The sequence below is a fragment of the Hylobates moloch genome, unplaced genomic scaffold (assembly GCF_009828535.3).
Source record: "Hylobates moloch isolate HMO894 unplaced genomic scaffold, HMol_V3 SCAFFOLD_2, whole genome shotgun sequence".
Taxonomy (NCBI): domain Eukaryota; kingdom Metazoa; phylum Chordata; class Mammalia; order Primates; family Hylobatidae; genus Hylobates; species Hylobates moloch.
In genome coordinates, this window is record NW_026652277.1 from 124962120 (window position 1) to 124979241 (window position 17122).

Here is a 17122-nt window from a genome sequence, read left to right on the forward strand (position 1 = left end):
TGCTCAGGCTGGTCTCAAACTCTTGGATGCAACTGGTCCTTCTGCCTTGGCCTCCCAAAGTGCTGGGATTACAGGCGTGAGCCACTGTACCTAGCTACACAATACTGTTTTAGATATGCTTCGCCTACAATCTCCCAAGCTCCATGAAAGCAGGGAAATTTTCTCTTGCTCACAACTGTATCCCAAGTCGAGATCAGTGTCTGAGTGAATGAATAAATGGATGACGCTTTTTCTTTATATGTGTTGGTTATGTACTACTTATTCAGGCAATGTACAGGAAAAACGAATTTTACTCACTCCTAGTTCTAGGAATGCTGTATGTTTTTGGCTGTGAGCTAGTACGCAGGTAATGTAGAGCCCTTAGCTGATGCCTTACACGTAATTTTTACCCATATTGAACAATGGCATATTTTGATTTTCTCACCCACCTTCTATTTATAAATACACTGAAGAAGGGAACCTAAGCTTCCATCTGTAGAAAACAAATTCAGCGAGTTCATGAAAATTAAACAACAAAAGGCTAGGACAGAGAAGAATTAGTGTAATTAAGTGCTTCAACCTTAAAAGCAGTGCGTCTAACGGAAAAGACCTTAGAATGGAAGTTAATAGATCTCCAGAGATTTCAAGACATACACCTCAAAATTTCAGGGATTAAAGGCTTTGTCTACTGATTACAGCAAGAGGCCTAAGATCTTAATTGTGAACACTTCAAGAGGCATTGTGACCTGGGAAGATGGGTATGTTGGGAGCCAGAAAATATGGTTTCTAGTCCTTCATTGGTTAATAACTTAAATAATTTTTACATTTTCATATAGGCCTTCATTTCTTGATCTGTAGAACACCAGACCAGACCAGAAGTTCCCAGATGCTGGGCTCTCACAAATGCTGGGCTGGATGTATTGGAATCACCTGGGTAGCTTGTGAAAAATGCAGATTCTCCATAGCCTACCCCTGTGATTCTGATTTGTTTGCGGATCATTGGTCTGCCCTATGTCCAATATCTTTTTCAATTTGTGCTTCTATGTGCATCAGGGTTTACTTCAAAGGCTGAAAGAGAACAACTATGTAAACTCCATAAGTCTCGAGGAGAATGGACTGCAACTTTTCCCTTTTTGTTCTGACATCTGCCACTTACGTGTATTTCTAGCAGAGCAAGATATTATTGTTATTATTGTTATTATTATTGAGATGGAGTCTCACTCTGTTCCCCAGGCTGGAGTGGAATAGCGTGATTTCGGCTCACTGCAACCTCCGCCTCTCAGGTTCAGGCGATTCTTCTACCTCAGCCTCCCTAGTAGCTGGGATTATAGGTGCCCACCACCATGCCTGGATAATTTTTGTATTTTTAGTAGCAACGGGGTTTTGTCATGTTAGCCAGGTAGTCTCAAACTCCTGACCTCAGGTGATCCGCCCACCTCAGCCTCCCAAAGTGCTGGGATTACAGGTGTGAGCCACAGCGGCCAGCCAGAGCAAGATATTATTAAAATAACTTTCTCACTGGAGCCCAAAATAGGCTGATATAAAATAAATGGAATCTATATTTCAACAGCCAGCAGTCCTGAACCAATTCCTGCCACACTGTTCGTCCCCAGAAGCCGCTGTAAATTCTACCATACACAGCAATTCCCTGAGGGCTTCATTACTAGGGTCTTTAAAAGGGATTCACTCATCTTTTTGCCTCCTGTAGGTGTGCTTCTTGTCAATCAGGTCAAGAGAAAAGAAAGTAATTTTCTCCGAATCTTTAGCAGTTCACAGAGAATGTGTGGTTTGAACCTTGTTTTATCTTTTAAAAGTGTGAAAATAGACAAGATAGTGTGACTGTGCTCATGACACTGGAGGCCTCCTCGGACAGCTATAGTGAACACTGTAAAACAATATTCCATACAAAAGCAAAAAAAAAAAAGCCAGCACTCTGATTGAGAGGATGCACAAAGGAATTAATTCCAAAGGTTTATATACCAGTCTCTGTAGACTAAAGGCAGACAGATTCCCTGTTGGTAAGTAATGGATGTACAATGTGGTCTTTTACTTTAAGAAACAAACGTTTTTTTATAAGTCAGGTAACAAAGAAGGATTGGATGACATAAATGAACTGTTTCCAATTTCCAACTGCTGTTATCTGGAGTTGAAAGCTGGATATGTGGACACCTTTTTCTAAAAGCAGAAAACTAATATTCCACAGAAGAGTCCAGAAATTGCTAGAGACTAATCATCTCCACTTATCAGGTTATTCTTCCCAAATGTTACAGGCTATATTTTAGAATAACTGTCATTTTTAAAGATTTCCTTTTTAAATCTTCAAGGAAAACTACCTTCCCCCACAAACTTTTTAGTTGAAAGAATACAATGAACACTCATTTGCCCTCCATTTAGATTCAACAGTTGCTAACACCTTACCACTTCTGTTTTCCCCCTTTCTCTCCATGACCATTTATTATTTGAGAGTAAGTTTTAGATATCAGGATGCTCACCCCTAGATAATTCAGCATTTGTCCCTAAGAACACTGACATTTACTATAATAGTTAATTACTTATTTGTTTGTTTGACAGGGTCTCCCTCTGTTGCCCAGGTTAGAGTGCAGTGGCACAATCATGGTTCACTGTAGCCTTGACCTCCTGGACTCAAGAGATTCTCTAGCCTCAGCCTCCTGAATAGCTGGGATTACAGGTACACGCCACCACACCTGGCTACTTTTTAAAGTTTTTAGTAGAGATGGGATCTTGCTATGTTGCCTAGGCTGGTCTTGAACTCCTGGCCTCAAGCAATCCTCCCGCCTTGGCCTCCCAAAGTGCTGGGATTACAGGCATGAGCCACCGCATCCAGCACTATAATGCTATTTAAAATACAGTTCAGGCTGGCCATCTCTGCAAACAAAAACAAAAACAAAACAAAACAAAACAAAACAGTGTATAGTGCATGGGGATAACAGAAAGAAGGGTCACAAATCAGAAATCTACTACAGCTGCTAGCCTGGAAGTTAGAGCAGCCCACTGAGTACTGGTTTGGTAGAAGCAGGCCTTGTGTTGCTCGACTTTCTAGTTACGGAGCTGGAAAGACAGCAGAATATAAAGGAACAGGGCAGGCCTTTTCTCTACCATCTTGGTCATTCTCTATGAATAAGAAAGCGCAGAAGGCATGTGCAAGGAAGTTAACACCATTCACATCTGGACTGCTTCGCTTGGGTACCTGATTTTACCATCTCTTTCAACTGGGAAAGCTAATCGACTTTTAGAGGCAAGTGTGGATGTCCAAGGGATTAATTTTCTCATATTCTGTTCTTTTGGTTCACTGGAGAAAAAGAAGCAACAGCAGATGTAGAAGGCTATGGTGTCCCATTTTAAAAAGGAGAGAGGCAACGAGATACTAGATATACTAGAGAAAGGCAAGGAGATACTACTTGTATTATCTACATAACAAATCTCTCTCTGCTCAGAGGTCTTGTTATTTCTTTGTAACCTGTTTTTCTTGCTATGCTCCTCTCTTGGAATCTGGAAGAAACATGAAATTTTAAATTGCACAGTGTGACCAGGAAAAAAAATCTACTCAGGTCTCAGAGAGGCCATGAGTAAGGAAATCAGGCTAACAGTAGAATTTAGTTGCTTCCTCCAGCAGCAAGTTCCCAAGGCAACGGCCATCAACCTTGATGGAGTACTTCAAACTCACCATGTCAAGAACCTCAGTTAAACCAGTCTTTCCACTTAACTTTCCTATTTCTGTTAATGGCTTAATTTTTTCTGTTATCCTAGTCCAAAATCCTTGTTTTAGCCTCTGAGTGCCACTCCCCAGTCCACACCTGTCAGCCTCTCCTTATCAGATCAGTTTTCTAGTCTCATATATTTTCTCTGAAATGAGTTTTACGCTTAACCTCCTTATCTTTCCATTCTCATTGCCAACACTCTATTTGGTCTTTTCTCTTGCGCTTATCAATGGGTTCCCAAAAACTTCTTAATTGATCTCCTTGCTTTTCGTATCTCTTTGTTCCTTTCATTCTATATAATATAGCCAGATTTGCCTCCCTCGAAGCTCAGACCTTGATAATATCTGGCTCAAAAACTTTCAACGTCTGCTTTGTGACTTCTTCAAGTTGATTTTCCGTAGGCAAACATCCCAAAGTCTTTAAAAAATTTAGGTAAAATTTGCGTAACATAAAATTAGTCATTTTAATCATTTAAAACAGTATCATTCAGTGGCATTTAGTACATTCACAATGTTATGCAATCATCACCACTAACAAGTTCCAAACATTTTTATTACCCCAAAAGGAAACCTGTACCCGTTAAACAGTCTCTCCCCCTTCCCCTCTCCCCAACCCTGGGCAACCACCAGTCTTTTTTCTGTCTCTGTGATTTGTCTACTCTGGATGTTTCACATAAATGGAATCATATGATATGTGGCCTTTTGCATCTGACTTCTTTCACTTATTATAATTTTTTTTTTTTTTTTTGAGACAGAGTCTCACTCTGTCCCCAGGCTGGAGTGCAGTGGCATGATCACGGCTCACTGCAACCTCTGCCTCCTGGGTTCAAGTAATTCTCCTGCCTCAGCCTCCCAAGTAGCTGGGACTACGGGTGCCCATTACCACACCCAGCAAATTTCTGTATTTTTAGTAGAGATGGGGTTTCACCATGTTGGCCAGGATGGTCTCGATCTCCTGACTTCGTGATCCGCCCACCTCGGCTTCCCAAAGTGCTGGGATTACAGGCATGAGCCACCGCACACTGCTTATAATAGAATGTTTTAAAGACCCATGCATGTTGCAGCATGTATGAATACCTCATTCCTTTCCATGGCTGAGTAATATTCCATTGTATGGATATACCACATTTTGCTTATCCATTCATCAGTTGATGGACACTGGGTTATTTCTACCTTTTGGATATTGTGAATATTGCTGATCTGAACATTCATGTACCTATTTTTATATAACATTCCACCCAAATTAAAACACTTTTTTTTTTATTTGACTACACTGCATGCCTGCACCTGTATCACTTTTTCACGGTTTCCTTTGCCTAGGAAGCCCCCCATTCTCATCTTTGCTATCCAGTCTTCTTTAAGGACTATCTCACATATTATTAATACCGACTTCATAAACCTTTCTTGACTTTTCCAACTGAACATCAATTGTCTTTCCTCCATGCTCCCCAAGTGGCATGAATTACAGTATTCCTTATGTTTCTATATTTATGTATTTATCTTATCTCCTCTCTACTGGGCCATAGACAACCTTTAGGCAACTTATTTCTGTATCTCCTGTATCTTCTGTTGCACTTTGTTTCCTTAAGTGCAACAGAAAGCTTTAAGAAATATTTTAATTTAGGAGATATCTAGAGCCATTTCATAGTCTTTGTGGTCATGCATATAGTTCTTTCAAATGCCTACATTGTATACCTTCTATGATAGAGGATGATATTAATCTTATTCCTTTTGAAACCACTAAAAATGTCTTAAAGAACCAGAAGAGTATCACATGTGGTATTAATGAGGAATCTGCATGTGCATTTTCTCTTTTGTTTAAGAATAGGCATGTGTTATTTTCACGCACACCAGTCTTGCCTAGCAGTCTTTGTTTTACTTTCTGAATAAGGAGTAATAGTAAGCTATCTAGGGACAAGTGAGTTATAGCTTAGCAATGGTAATTTGTAGTACACTTAAGGTATTTTATGACAGTGTCAGAATGTCACAAGCCCAAGTGACATTTCAGTACTATTAGGAATAGCCAAGAAAATCTAACCATAATTCTTATTTCTTCAGGTGACTTACAATGGCAGCAGAAAACTAGAAGGATCATTAAAAATAAAGCTTGCTGACCTGCAATAGCCCCTGGACTCCCTGAGAGAGTCAGAGCTCTGTGGTGCTCTGAAGGATTCTACTTTCTTTTATTAGGAATCAAAATGATAACTGAGTAATGACTTCACCTCCCCAGGGTGAATAACCCATTCACTAACAGTATTTTTTCCTGATCATTATTTCTCAGCAGCTACAAATTTAAATTTAAAATTAAGGCAGGGAGAGATCTGTAGAATTTAGTATGGAGAAAATGCTCAGCAAATGTTTTTCAGCTGTTTCCAGTCTTAACTGCCTTTTGTGAAAGAGTGTGGTTGTGTGAGCGTGTGTCAACACGCACATGCATCCATAGGCCTATAGTTGTGATGGAAGAAGGCCAGCTAATCCTAAGATTTTTCAGGAGAAAGGAGTTGCTGGAGAAGAGGTGGCACAGCCTGATAAGGAAAATCCCAGAGGTGCTCTTGCTCCTAGCTTCACAATGGTGCTGAACCGGTATCGAGAGTATGTCACCTCCTGGCTTCCTTGTCTAGTCAATAATTCTCACTCTTTCCAAGCAGGAAATCAAAAGGGTAGATGAGACACAAACCTGCCTGGGCAGAGTAAAGAAGTAATTTTAAATGTGGTAATAAGAAATCACAGGTGACTTCCATCATTGAGAGCAAGATTTTTCTGCTTCTCAGTGTTAAAACTTGCATAAGTTTCTTTTTTTTTTTTTTTGGAACAGAGTCTCAGTCTGTCACCCAGGCTGGAGTGCACTGGTGCGATCCTGGCTCACTGCAACCTCTGCCTCCTGGGCTCAAGTGATTCTCCTGTCTCAGCCTCCCGAGTAGCTGGGATTACAGGCATGCACCACCATGCCCAGCTAATTTTTGTATTTTTAGTAGAGACCGGGTTTCACCATGTGGGACAGGCTGGTCTAGAACTGCTGACCTCAAGTGATCCGCCCACCTCGGCCTCCCAAAGTGCTGGGATTACAGGCGTGAGCCACCATGCCTGGCCTGTTTCTAATAGAGATATGTATTTTTCTTATAATGCATCTCTTGTCTAAGAGACCTATTTCTTAGATTTATTTGAAAGCTGAAAGGGACTTTGGAAAAGATTTCGTTTAATGCCATCATTTTACAGAAAAGAATAATGGGGATATGAGAGAATGTGATTAAGTTTACTTAGATGCTAGCAGAGTCGAAATTAGAATCTAGACCAGGAATGTCCAATCTTTTTGCTTCCCTGGGCCACACTGGAAGAAGAAGGATTGTCTTGGGCCACACATAAAATACATGAACACTAATGGTAGCTGATGAGCTAAAAAAAAAAAAATTTTGCAAAAAAACCTTCATAATGTTTTAAGAAAGTTTATGAATTTGTGTTGGGCCACTTTCAAAACTGTTCTGGGCTGCATGCGGCCCATAAGGGCTGGACAATCTTGATCTGACCTTCCAAATCCTGGTCCTCTGTGAGCCATTTCTGTTATACCAACTTAACTCTAACAAAACCGGGCTGCCACCAAACAGTCTCAACCTGCAAGACCACACCACACTCACTTTTTGACAAATATTAATTGGGTAATTACTCCAAGTAAGCCACTGCGGCAGGTACTATGGGTAATTCAAAGATGAATTTGCTATTATTTTATTTATTTATTTATTTATTTTTTTCAGACGGAGTCTTGTTCTATCGCCCAGGCTTGAGTGCAGTGGCGCAATCTGGGCTCACTGCAACCTCCGCCTCCTGCGTTCAAGTAATTCTCCTGCCTCAGCCTCCCCAGTAGCTGGGACTACAGGTGCCTGCCACCACGCCCGACTAATTTTTTGTATTTTTAGTAGAGATGGAGTTTCACCGTGTTAGCCAGGATGGTCTCGATTTCCTGACCTCATGATCCGCCTGCCTCAGCCTCCCAAAGTGCTGGGATTACAGGCGTGAGCCACCACACCTGGCCTGAATTTGCTATTATTGTTAAGGATCTTGCAATCAAATTCAAAACTGAAGGAGAGGGCTTTAGGGGAGGGAAGGAAAGGATCTCAAAGATATCCAGGAGGGTAAATAACATGAAAAAATCAGAAAGAGAACTAATTTCAGGATTAATAAGCAACCTCCTTGAGATTTAGAGTGGAATGTCCCTCCTAGGTGTTATGCAAATTGTGTTCCCTATTTCTGACTAGGAGGCATTCACAGAACAAGATCGTTATCTTATAAAGCTTTACATAAAAATGTACATTACAATTTGGAAGATTAAAATAAACTCAGTAAAGTGTCTTTTTTTCTCTTTTTTTTTTTTTTTTGTGAGACAGAGTCTCACTCTGCTGGCCAGGATGGAGTGCAGTGGTGCCATCAGCTCACTGCAACCTCCGCCTCCAGTGTTTAAGCGATTCTCAGGCCTCAGCCTCCTGAGTAGCTGGATTACAGGCCTGGGCCACCATGCCCGGCTAATTTTTGTATTCTTAATAGAGATGGGGTTTCGCCATATTGGCCGGGCTGGTCTCAAACTCCTGACCTCAAGTGATCCACCCACCTCGGCTTCTCAAAGTGCTGGGATTACAGACATGAGCCACCATGTCCAGTCACTATTTTTATTTTTAAAAATTTGTTAATTTTCTTACCTCTGTTTTTAGTTTTTCTCTTTCTGTGACTTTTTTTTTTTTTTTTTTTTAATGAGACAGAGTTTCACTCTTGTTGCCCAGGCTGGAGTACAGTGGTGCAATCTTGGCTCAATGCAACCTCTGCCTCCTGGGTTCAAGCGATTCTCCTGCCTCAGCCTCCCGAGTAGCTGGGATTAGAGACATGAGTTACCAAGCCTGGCTAATTTTTTGTATTTAGTAGAGACAGGGTTTCACCATGTTGGTCAGGCTGGTCTCGAACTCCTGACCTCAGGTGATCCATCTGCCTCGGCCTCCCAAAGTGCTGGGATTACAGGTGTAAGCCACTATGCCTGGCCTTTTTTTTTTTTTTTTTTTTAAGACAGTTTCACTGTGTCGCTCAGACTAGAGTGCAGTGGCTCCATCTTGACTCACTGCAACCTCTACCTCCCAGGTTCAAGTGATTCTTGTGCCTCAGCCACCTGAGAAGCTGAGATTACAGGTGTGCACCACCACACCCAGCTACTTTTTGTATTTTCAGTAAAGACAGGGTTTTACCATGTTGGCCAGGCTGGTCTTGAGTTCCTGACCTCAAGTGATCCACCCCCTTGGCCTCCCAAGTGCTCAGATTACTGGGATTACAGACATGAGCCACCACACCTGGCCTGTGACTTTTTTTTTTGTTTGAGATGGAGTTTAGCTCTTGTCGCTCAGGCTAGAATGCAATGGTGCGATCTCGCTCACTGCAGCCTCTGCCTTATAGGTGTGCACCACCACGCCTGGTTAATTTTTGTATTTTTAGTAGAGACAGCGTTTCACACGTTGGCCAGACTGGTCTTGAACTCCTGACCTCAGGTGATCCACCTGCCTTGGCCTCCCAAAGTGTTGGGATTACAGGTGTGAGCCACTGTGCCCAGCCTGGCCTGTGACTCTTAATAGATACAAGGTTTCCTGAAAGAGTCCTTAGTTTTCTTATCTTTTTTTCTTTTTTAAAAAAATCATCTTTTTTGTCCAATTTTCTGGGAGATTTTTTAATTTGTATCTTCCATTCTTCTGATTAAAAAATTCTGCAATCATATTTTTATATTTTATAATTCTAATTTTTATTCTTGAATTGTCCTTTTTAATGGATCATCTATTATTATACCATGGATTTAATATCCTTCCTTGTCAAGTATATTGATTATAGTGCTTTGAAAAACATCTGCCTTTGCTTGCATTGTCTCTATTTCCTCTAAGTTCCCTTTTTATCAGTTTGTTTTTGACTTGCTGTTTCATGGAAACAGCTTTTCTCAAATGCCCAGTGGTCCTCTTTTCCTATTCTGCTTCAGAGTAAGGCAGCAGATATTCTGGGCACTCAGATCCTCTGAGGCTTGTCAAGTGGTGGGTCTTGCTGTAGGAGGACTGCTCAGGGATATGGCATGTTTACTGAGGAGGCCCCAAATATCCACATCTGCAAGGCTTTTTCTCCTGAGTTTGACAGTTTCTTCAGAAAGAAATCCTCCAGTTTTCTACTTGGTGAACATGAGGAATTTTAAGTTGGCAGCCAGCATTTTGAGAATCAATAAGGGTTGGGAGAAGGGAAATCTTTCAGAATGCAGATACTCACTTAGGCTCTAAGTTTTTTTTTTTTTTAATTTCAAAAACTTTAATTTTGTAGAGATGAGGTTACGCTATGTTGTTGGTCTTGAACTCAAGAGCTCAAGTGATCCTCCTGCCTTGGCATCTCAAAGTGCTGGGATTATAGGCATGAGCCACTGAGCCCACCCATCCTCTCTCCTTTAAGGATGGTGGCTACCCCCACCCTCAGCTGTGCCTGGTTTCTCTGTCCAGAGCCTCAGATTAACCCAACCAATTACAGCCACGAAGTTAAATAAATTCCAAGAGGCTTTGGCTAAAAAGGCAAGAAGTTTTGCACTACAGTTTCTGAATCAAAAGGAAACCAAAAAAGTTCCCTCTCATCTGCCAAAATGAGAAATTCACCCAATTCAAGCCTCTTTACCCCTCCCACTTCACCACGCTTTTTTTTTTTTTTTTTTTCCCTTTGATAATGCCTCAGAACAAGTATTCAGGGTCCAAGTTTGTTTTAAAATAACCCAATGAGCTGACAGACGGAGCTCCTGGAATTCTGCAGCTTGTGCGAGAGTCCACAGATGGGAAATTGCAGTCAGTTATAGGGTGGTGCTATTACCATAGCCCAATTTTTGAAAGCCTTTAGGAAAAAAAAAGTCATCTGAGTTAATTAGCATTCACCACAGGCACTAGTTTTGTGTTGCAGTATTCTAAGAACTCAGATAATAGAAAAATTCAGTACTGCAATCTCTATCTTTTACCTCTTAAAAACGAAGATTACAAAGAAAGAATTTTACCTGTTACATGAATATGCCTAAGGCTCATCTATAGCCATATATTACCAAGAAATATCAATTATGTTCTAAAATCCACTAATTACTAATGGTACCTAAAACAGGAGTAATTTCATTTTACCTCTCCGATCTGTTTAATCCACAAATCTCTTCCAAGAAATTCCTGATGTAAGACTACAGGAGCTGAGTTTAGATTAAAAGTCATGGAGTCACTGGTCTTTTCTTTAACAAAAGGCTGGACATCAGAATTTATCTACAAGAAGCAGTTAAATGAGTAAATTAGTGAAATGTATATACACTAGTATTGTTTTAGTTATATTCAGAAATTACCAGTTAATGCAGTGAAATACGAAGCTTAAGGAATGCAGTTTTTAAATATATTTTAATAAACAAAAGAATATTTCAGGCCAGGTGCAGTGGCTCACGCCTGTAATCTCAGCAGTTTGGGAGGCTGGGGTGGGTGGATCACCTGAGGTCAGGAGTTCGAGACCAGCCTAGTCAAAATGGCGAAACCCTATCCCTACTAAAAATACAAAAATTAGCCGGGTGTAGTGGCACACACATTCCAGCTACTAGAGAGGCTGAAGCAGGAGAATCACTTGAACCCGGGAGACAGAGGTTGCAGTAAGCTGAGATCGCACCACTGCACTCCACCCTGGGCGAGAGCAAAACTCCGTCTCAAAAAAAAAAAAGAATATTTCAGATGATTAACAATAATCTGTAAAATTCTCCAGAATTATTCCCTAATACATTCCTTTTTTAGTGGGTAGCAGTCTTTATTTTACTTTTTAAGTTAAAGGAAAAGATTTAGATAAAGATTTAATAAATAGAATTGCTTAATAAACTAATCTAAGATTAAATAAAATATGCAAAAAGCCCACCTGGAGATATTATATATTTATATATTCCCCCCCTTATGAACTATTTAAGTAACATCTGAAAATTATATATTAAATTAAATTTAAAATTATATATATATAGAGAGGCAATAACACAGTAGCTAATCTTGGGATATTTTAGATTTCATATGCCCATTCAAAGAATTAGTTATTAAAATTAAAGCTTTCAATTTTATTCACTATATTTCTGAATTTTATTAACTTTTCATAACATGTTTTATATAAAGAGCTATAATGGGCCAGGTGTGGGGGCTCACGCCTGTAATCCTAGCACTTTGAGAGGCCAAGGCGGGCAGATCACGAGGTCAGGAATTCAAGACCAGCCTGACCAACATGGTGAAACCTTGTCTCTACTAAAAATACAAAAATTAGCCAGGCGTGGTGGAGTGTGCCTGTAATCCCAGCTACTTGGGAGGCTGAGGCAGGAGAATTGCTTGAACCTGGGAGGCAGAGGTTGCATTGCAGTGAGCTGAGATTGCGCCACTGCACTCCAGCCTGGGTGACAGAGCAAGACTCCATCTCAAACAAACAAACAAACAAAAAGCTATAAGGGAACTGTAACAAAAATGACAAATATTCTTCCATTATGTGAATATATTCCAGTCTGTAAATATGTTATTTAATAATATGTAAGAGTTCTCTCAAGAACCCTTTCAGGGGGTAAGAAAAGACAAATATCACAAAAACGGTTCAAGTAAGCTGTGGCTTTCTGTAAGAATTACACAATACTTACCAACTATACTGTTTACATTACATAACAATCATCCAGGACTGACAGATTTGAACCACACAATAAGCATTTTTGAAATATAAAAGCAGCTTATTAAATGGCAAAAGGTTTCTTGTGTATCGTTTTAGCTATTTAAGTACTGAAAAAAGATAAAGGGTGTGCAAAGTACCTTATGACTCATGGCCATGTGCTTCCCATACTGAAATGCCATATCCTGAACCTCAGCATCATGCTTTGCTAATTCCATTGCAGCTTGGCAGCTCTTTGCTAGTAAGGCACCATGGGAGAGAAAAGTCTGCTCCTTCCAAGTCGATATTCCAATATCATCTGTGATATAACTTTCCTAAAAATGTAACAAAAGCCAAGATAAAAAAGACTTTAGGAGTAATTTAATTGTTTCTGTTTTTGAAGAATAAAAAAGTTAAGAAATGAACTATTCAAAAACACTCAGGCTATTGGAACTAAAAGATGCCTAACCTCAGCTCTACCTAAAAAGAATGTGGTGGGGAAACTGCTTTTTTAAGGTAATAGGGGGAAAGTTAAAGAAATGTTAAAGCAGATTTTATTCTAAGCTAGGGAACTTCTATTAAAATATACCCTACAGGATAAGGGAAAAAGTGGAAAGACTTCAAACTAACTACCTTCTATAGTCATATCAGTTCTTAAGTGCTGATATTAAGCACAAGAAGCCTGTTGCATTTAATTTATGTGAAAATGTCAAGGGCATATGGAAGGAACTACATTTTCTTAGAAATAATTAAATAGAAAAATAAGGCTGGGTGTGGTGGCTCATGTCTATAGTCCAAGCGCTTTGGGAGGCCAAGGCAGGAGGATTGCTTGAGGCCAGGAGTTCAAGACCAGCCTGGGCAACATAGCAAGACTCTACAAAAAAAAAAAATAGCCAGGCAAGGGGGTGTGCCCCTGTAGTCCTGACTACTCAGGAGGCTGAGGCAGGAAGATCACTTGAGCCCAGGAGTTCAAGGTTATAAGTAAGCTATGATTGCACCACTGCACTACGGCCAGGATGACACAGCAAGACCCTGTCTATCTCTCTCCCTCTCTTTTTATTTGAGACAGGGTCTTGTTCTGTCACCCAAGCTGGAGCGTAGTGGCATGATCATGGCTCACTGCAGCCTTGGCCTCCTGGGCTCAAGCGATCCTTCCATCTCAGCCTCCCAAGTAGCTGGGACCACAGGCATGCACCACCACACCAAGTTAATTTTTTGTTCTTTGTGTAGGTACAGAGTTTCTCCATGTTGCCCAGGCTGGTCTTGAACTCCTGAGCTCAAGTGATCTGCCTGCCTTGACCTCCCAAAGTGCTGGGATTACAGGCATAAGCCACCACACTCAGATAATTTTTTTTTTTTAGTAGAGGCAGGGTTTCACCATGTTGGCCAGGCTGGTCTTGAACTCCTGGTCTCAGGTAATCTGCCTGCCTTGGCCTCCCAAAGTGCTGGAATTACAGGCATGAGCCACGTGCCCAGCCTACCCTGTATCTTAAAAAAACAAAAAGAAGGGTGGCGTGGTGGCTCATGCCTGTAATCCCAGCACTTTAGGAGGCTGAGGTGGGTGGATCACGAGGTCAGGAGATCAAGACTAGCCTAGTTAACACGGTGAAACCCTGTCTATACTAAAAATACAAAAATTAGCTGGGCGTGGGGGCAGCCGTCTGTAATCCCAGCTATTTGGGAGGCCAAGGCAGGAGAATCACTTGAACCTGTGCGGGAGAGGTTGCAGTGAGCCGAGATCGCACCACTGCACTCCAGCCTGGATGAAAGAGCAAGACTCTGTCTCAAAACAGAGAAACAAAGCAAAAGAAAGAAAAATCGAGAAGATGTAATCTATTATAATGGAGAATGATTATTATAGTCTTCATGAAAGTTTATTCTCATAAGAAACAAGGTGTACAAGAGGATAGAATTTATAAATAAATATATACACATCTACCACCTCTAGACCAATGCTGTCCAACAGAAATATAACGTGAACCACATGTGCCATGTAAAATTTCCTAATGGCTACATAAAAAAAAGTGGAAACAGGTGAAATTAATCTTAATGACATATTTTATCTATCCCAATATATCCAAATATGATTTTAAACATAAAATCAATATAAAAATTATTAGTGAGCTATGTTATGCTTTTTTTATACTAAGTTTTCAAAATCACTGTGCATTTTACACTTACAACACCTCACTAGCCACAATTTAAGTGCTCAGCATCAGACAGTAGGGCTCTGAGGAAAGGAATGCTGAAGCAAACATATAAAACAATGTTCATTTTATGGCATTTATTTGAAACAGAACCTAGCATTTATTTATTAACTGGAACCTAGCCAGAAGGATTAATTAACTCAAAACACTTTTCTTCCTGCTTCTGATCCTATAATCCTTTCTCTTTTCACAATCGCTTGGAGACAAAATAAAAAATATTAAGAAAAAATAGTGGTCACCAAAAGGTCAGCTAAAATAGAGCCCACTCCTCTTCTGCCATGTTAGGGGGATCTTCAGCCCACTGGTCAAATCAAATTATCAGCTTAATTTCATGCAATGTTTTTGAGATGGGGTCTTGCTATGTTGCCCAGGTTGGTCTCACACTCCTGAGCTCAAGCAATCCTCCCACCTCAGCCTTCCAAGTAACTGGGATCACAGGTGTGTGCCACCATGCACAACATCACCTTAATTTTATTAAGTATTTGAACAACAAAAAAAATTCCACTTATGGCAACGGTTGCAAATATGCAACACAGCATTGGATAATGACAGAAAAGCCACACAGGAGAGAAACAGTGCATAATGTTAAGACCTTCTTTACAAAACACTAGGTATAAATTATAACATACTTAATTTTATAAATCTAAGAATGTATTTTAAAATGTGACTATATATATTAATAAACCTAAGAAAAACCATATTATCTCTCCATATATACTGCAGAGGTATTTGACAAAATTCAACTCCTATTCTTGATGAGAGAAAACGTCCAGAATAAAATAGGAAGAGCTGGGTGCAGTGGCTCACACCTGTAATCGTAGCAACTCAGGAGGCTGAGGTGGGAGGATCACTTGAACCCAGGAGTTCAAGGCTGCAGTGGGCCATAATCATGCCACTGCTCTCCAGCCTGGATGACACAGTGAGAACCCTGACTCTAAAAAATAAAAAAATAGCAACTGATGTGTATTTCTTTAATGTGATAGGGGTGTGTGTGTCAGCCCAAAAGTCAGCAAATATTTTATGGGGAAACATGAGCCTTTCTCACTAATGTCAGGAGTAAGACAGGGATGCACATACCACCACTGATATTTACAATGTAATAGAAGAGACAAGAGAAAGGTAGATGTAAACAAATTAGGAAAGATGAGTTTAACTCTTACTGTTTGAATATAACTGCATATTGGGAAAATCAAGAGACTCAACTAAAAAACTACTACAAACAAGAAGATAATTCAGTAAGGTAGCAGTGTCTAAAATTAATAATTTATTATTAACATAATAAATTGTATTAACTATAGCTTTCATACATAAAAACTAATCAGTAAGTGTTATAAAGAGGGTCTTTCATTATGAATACAAAAATAAAGATTAAAAAACTGGGAATAAGGCTGGGAATAGTGGCTCATGCCTGTAATCCCAGCACTTTAGGAGGCAGAGGTGGGCAGATTACTTGAGTTTAGGAGTTAGAGACCAGCTGAGCAACAAGGGGAAATCCCATCTCTACCAAAAATACAAAAATTAGTTGGGTGTGGTGTCTTGTACCTGTAGTCCCAGCTACTAGGGAGGCTGAGGCAGGAGAATCACGTGAGCCTGGGAAGCAGAGGCTGCAGTGAGGTGAGATTGTGCCACTGCACTCCAGCCTGGGCAACAAAGGGAGACCCTGTCAAACAAAACAAAACAAAACAAAACAAAAAACCCAAAACAAAGAAAAAAACCTAGGAATAAGGCCAGGTGAGGTGGCTCACACCTGTAATCCCAGCACTTTGGGAGGGTGAGGGGGTGGATCACCTGAGGTCAAGAGTTCGAGAACAGCCTGACCAACATGGTGAAACTCTGTTTCTACTAAAAATACAAAAATTAGCCGGGCATGGTGAAGTACTCCTGTAGTACCAGCTACTTGGGAGGCTGAGGTGGGAGGATCACTCGAACCAGGGAGGCAGAGGTTGCAGTGAGCTGAGATCACGCCACTGTACTCTAACCTGGGCAGCAGAGCCAGACTCCATCTCAAAGAAAACCAAAAAAAAAAACAAAACAAAAACCAAAACCTGGGAATAAGCTTAGAAATGTGCAAAACTGAATGAAGAAAATGTTAAAATACTACTGCAGGAACAAAGATAACTTGAATGAATATAAAGACATATCATGTTCAAAGACAGTAAGATCCAACCTCATAAGTTACTCCAATAAAACTAACAATACCTTTTCCCTCTGACACTGGGCAAACTGAAGTTCATATGGGAAAAATAAACAAAGAAGAGCAGCCAGGAAAATCTTAAAAAAGAAGAGCAATGAATGTGTGTGTTGGGGGAGGGGTGGAGAGGGACAGCAAATTTTGTCCAAGCCTTACCAGATACTATAACATGCTGTAAAATCTCAGAAATTTTAAAAATATGTACTTTTTAGATAGACAGACTAGGGAACAAAATAGAAAGTCCAGAAAGCAACCAAACTATATATAGGGATTTGCTATATTTTAGGAAGAAGTTGAACTTTTCAGTAAATGGTGCTGGTACAACTAAAGAGCTATCTGGAAAAAAATAAAGTCTGAGCT

General features: G+C 40.2%; 1 protein-coding gene across 3 annotated transcripts in view; it reads right to left on the reverse strand.

Annotated features, from left to right (window-relative positions):
* Window positions 1-17122, reverse strand: part of PDSS2 (decaprenyl diphosphate synthase subunit 2) — a 308730-nt gene that overhangs the window by 46139 nt on the left and 245469 nt on the right. For 2 of the 3 annotated variants that reach the window (XM_032156019.2, XM_058435449.1), the window contains 2 exons: window positions 12526-12699; window positions 10849-10980 (listed from right to left, as the gene is read on the reverse strand). In XM_032156019.2, the coding sequence (XP_032011910.1) occupies window positions 10849-10980; window positions 12526-12699 (306 nt within the window). The remainder of the gene's footprint in view (window positions 1-10848; window positions 10981-12525; window positions 12700-17122) is intronic. The other variant, XM_032156020.2, reaches the window with a different exon arrangement.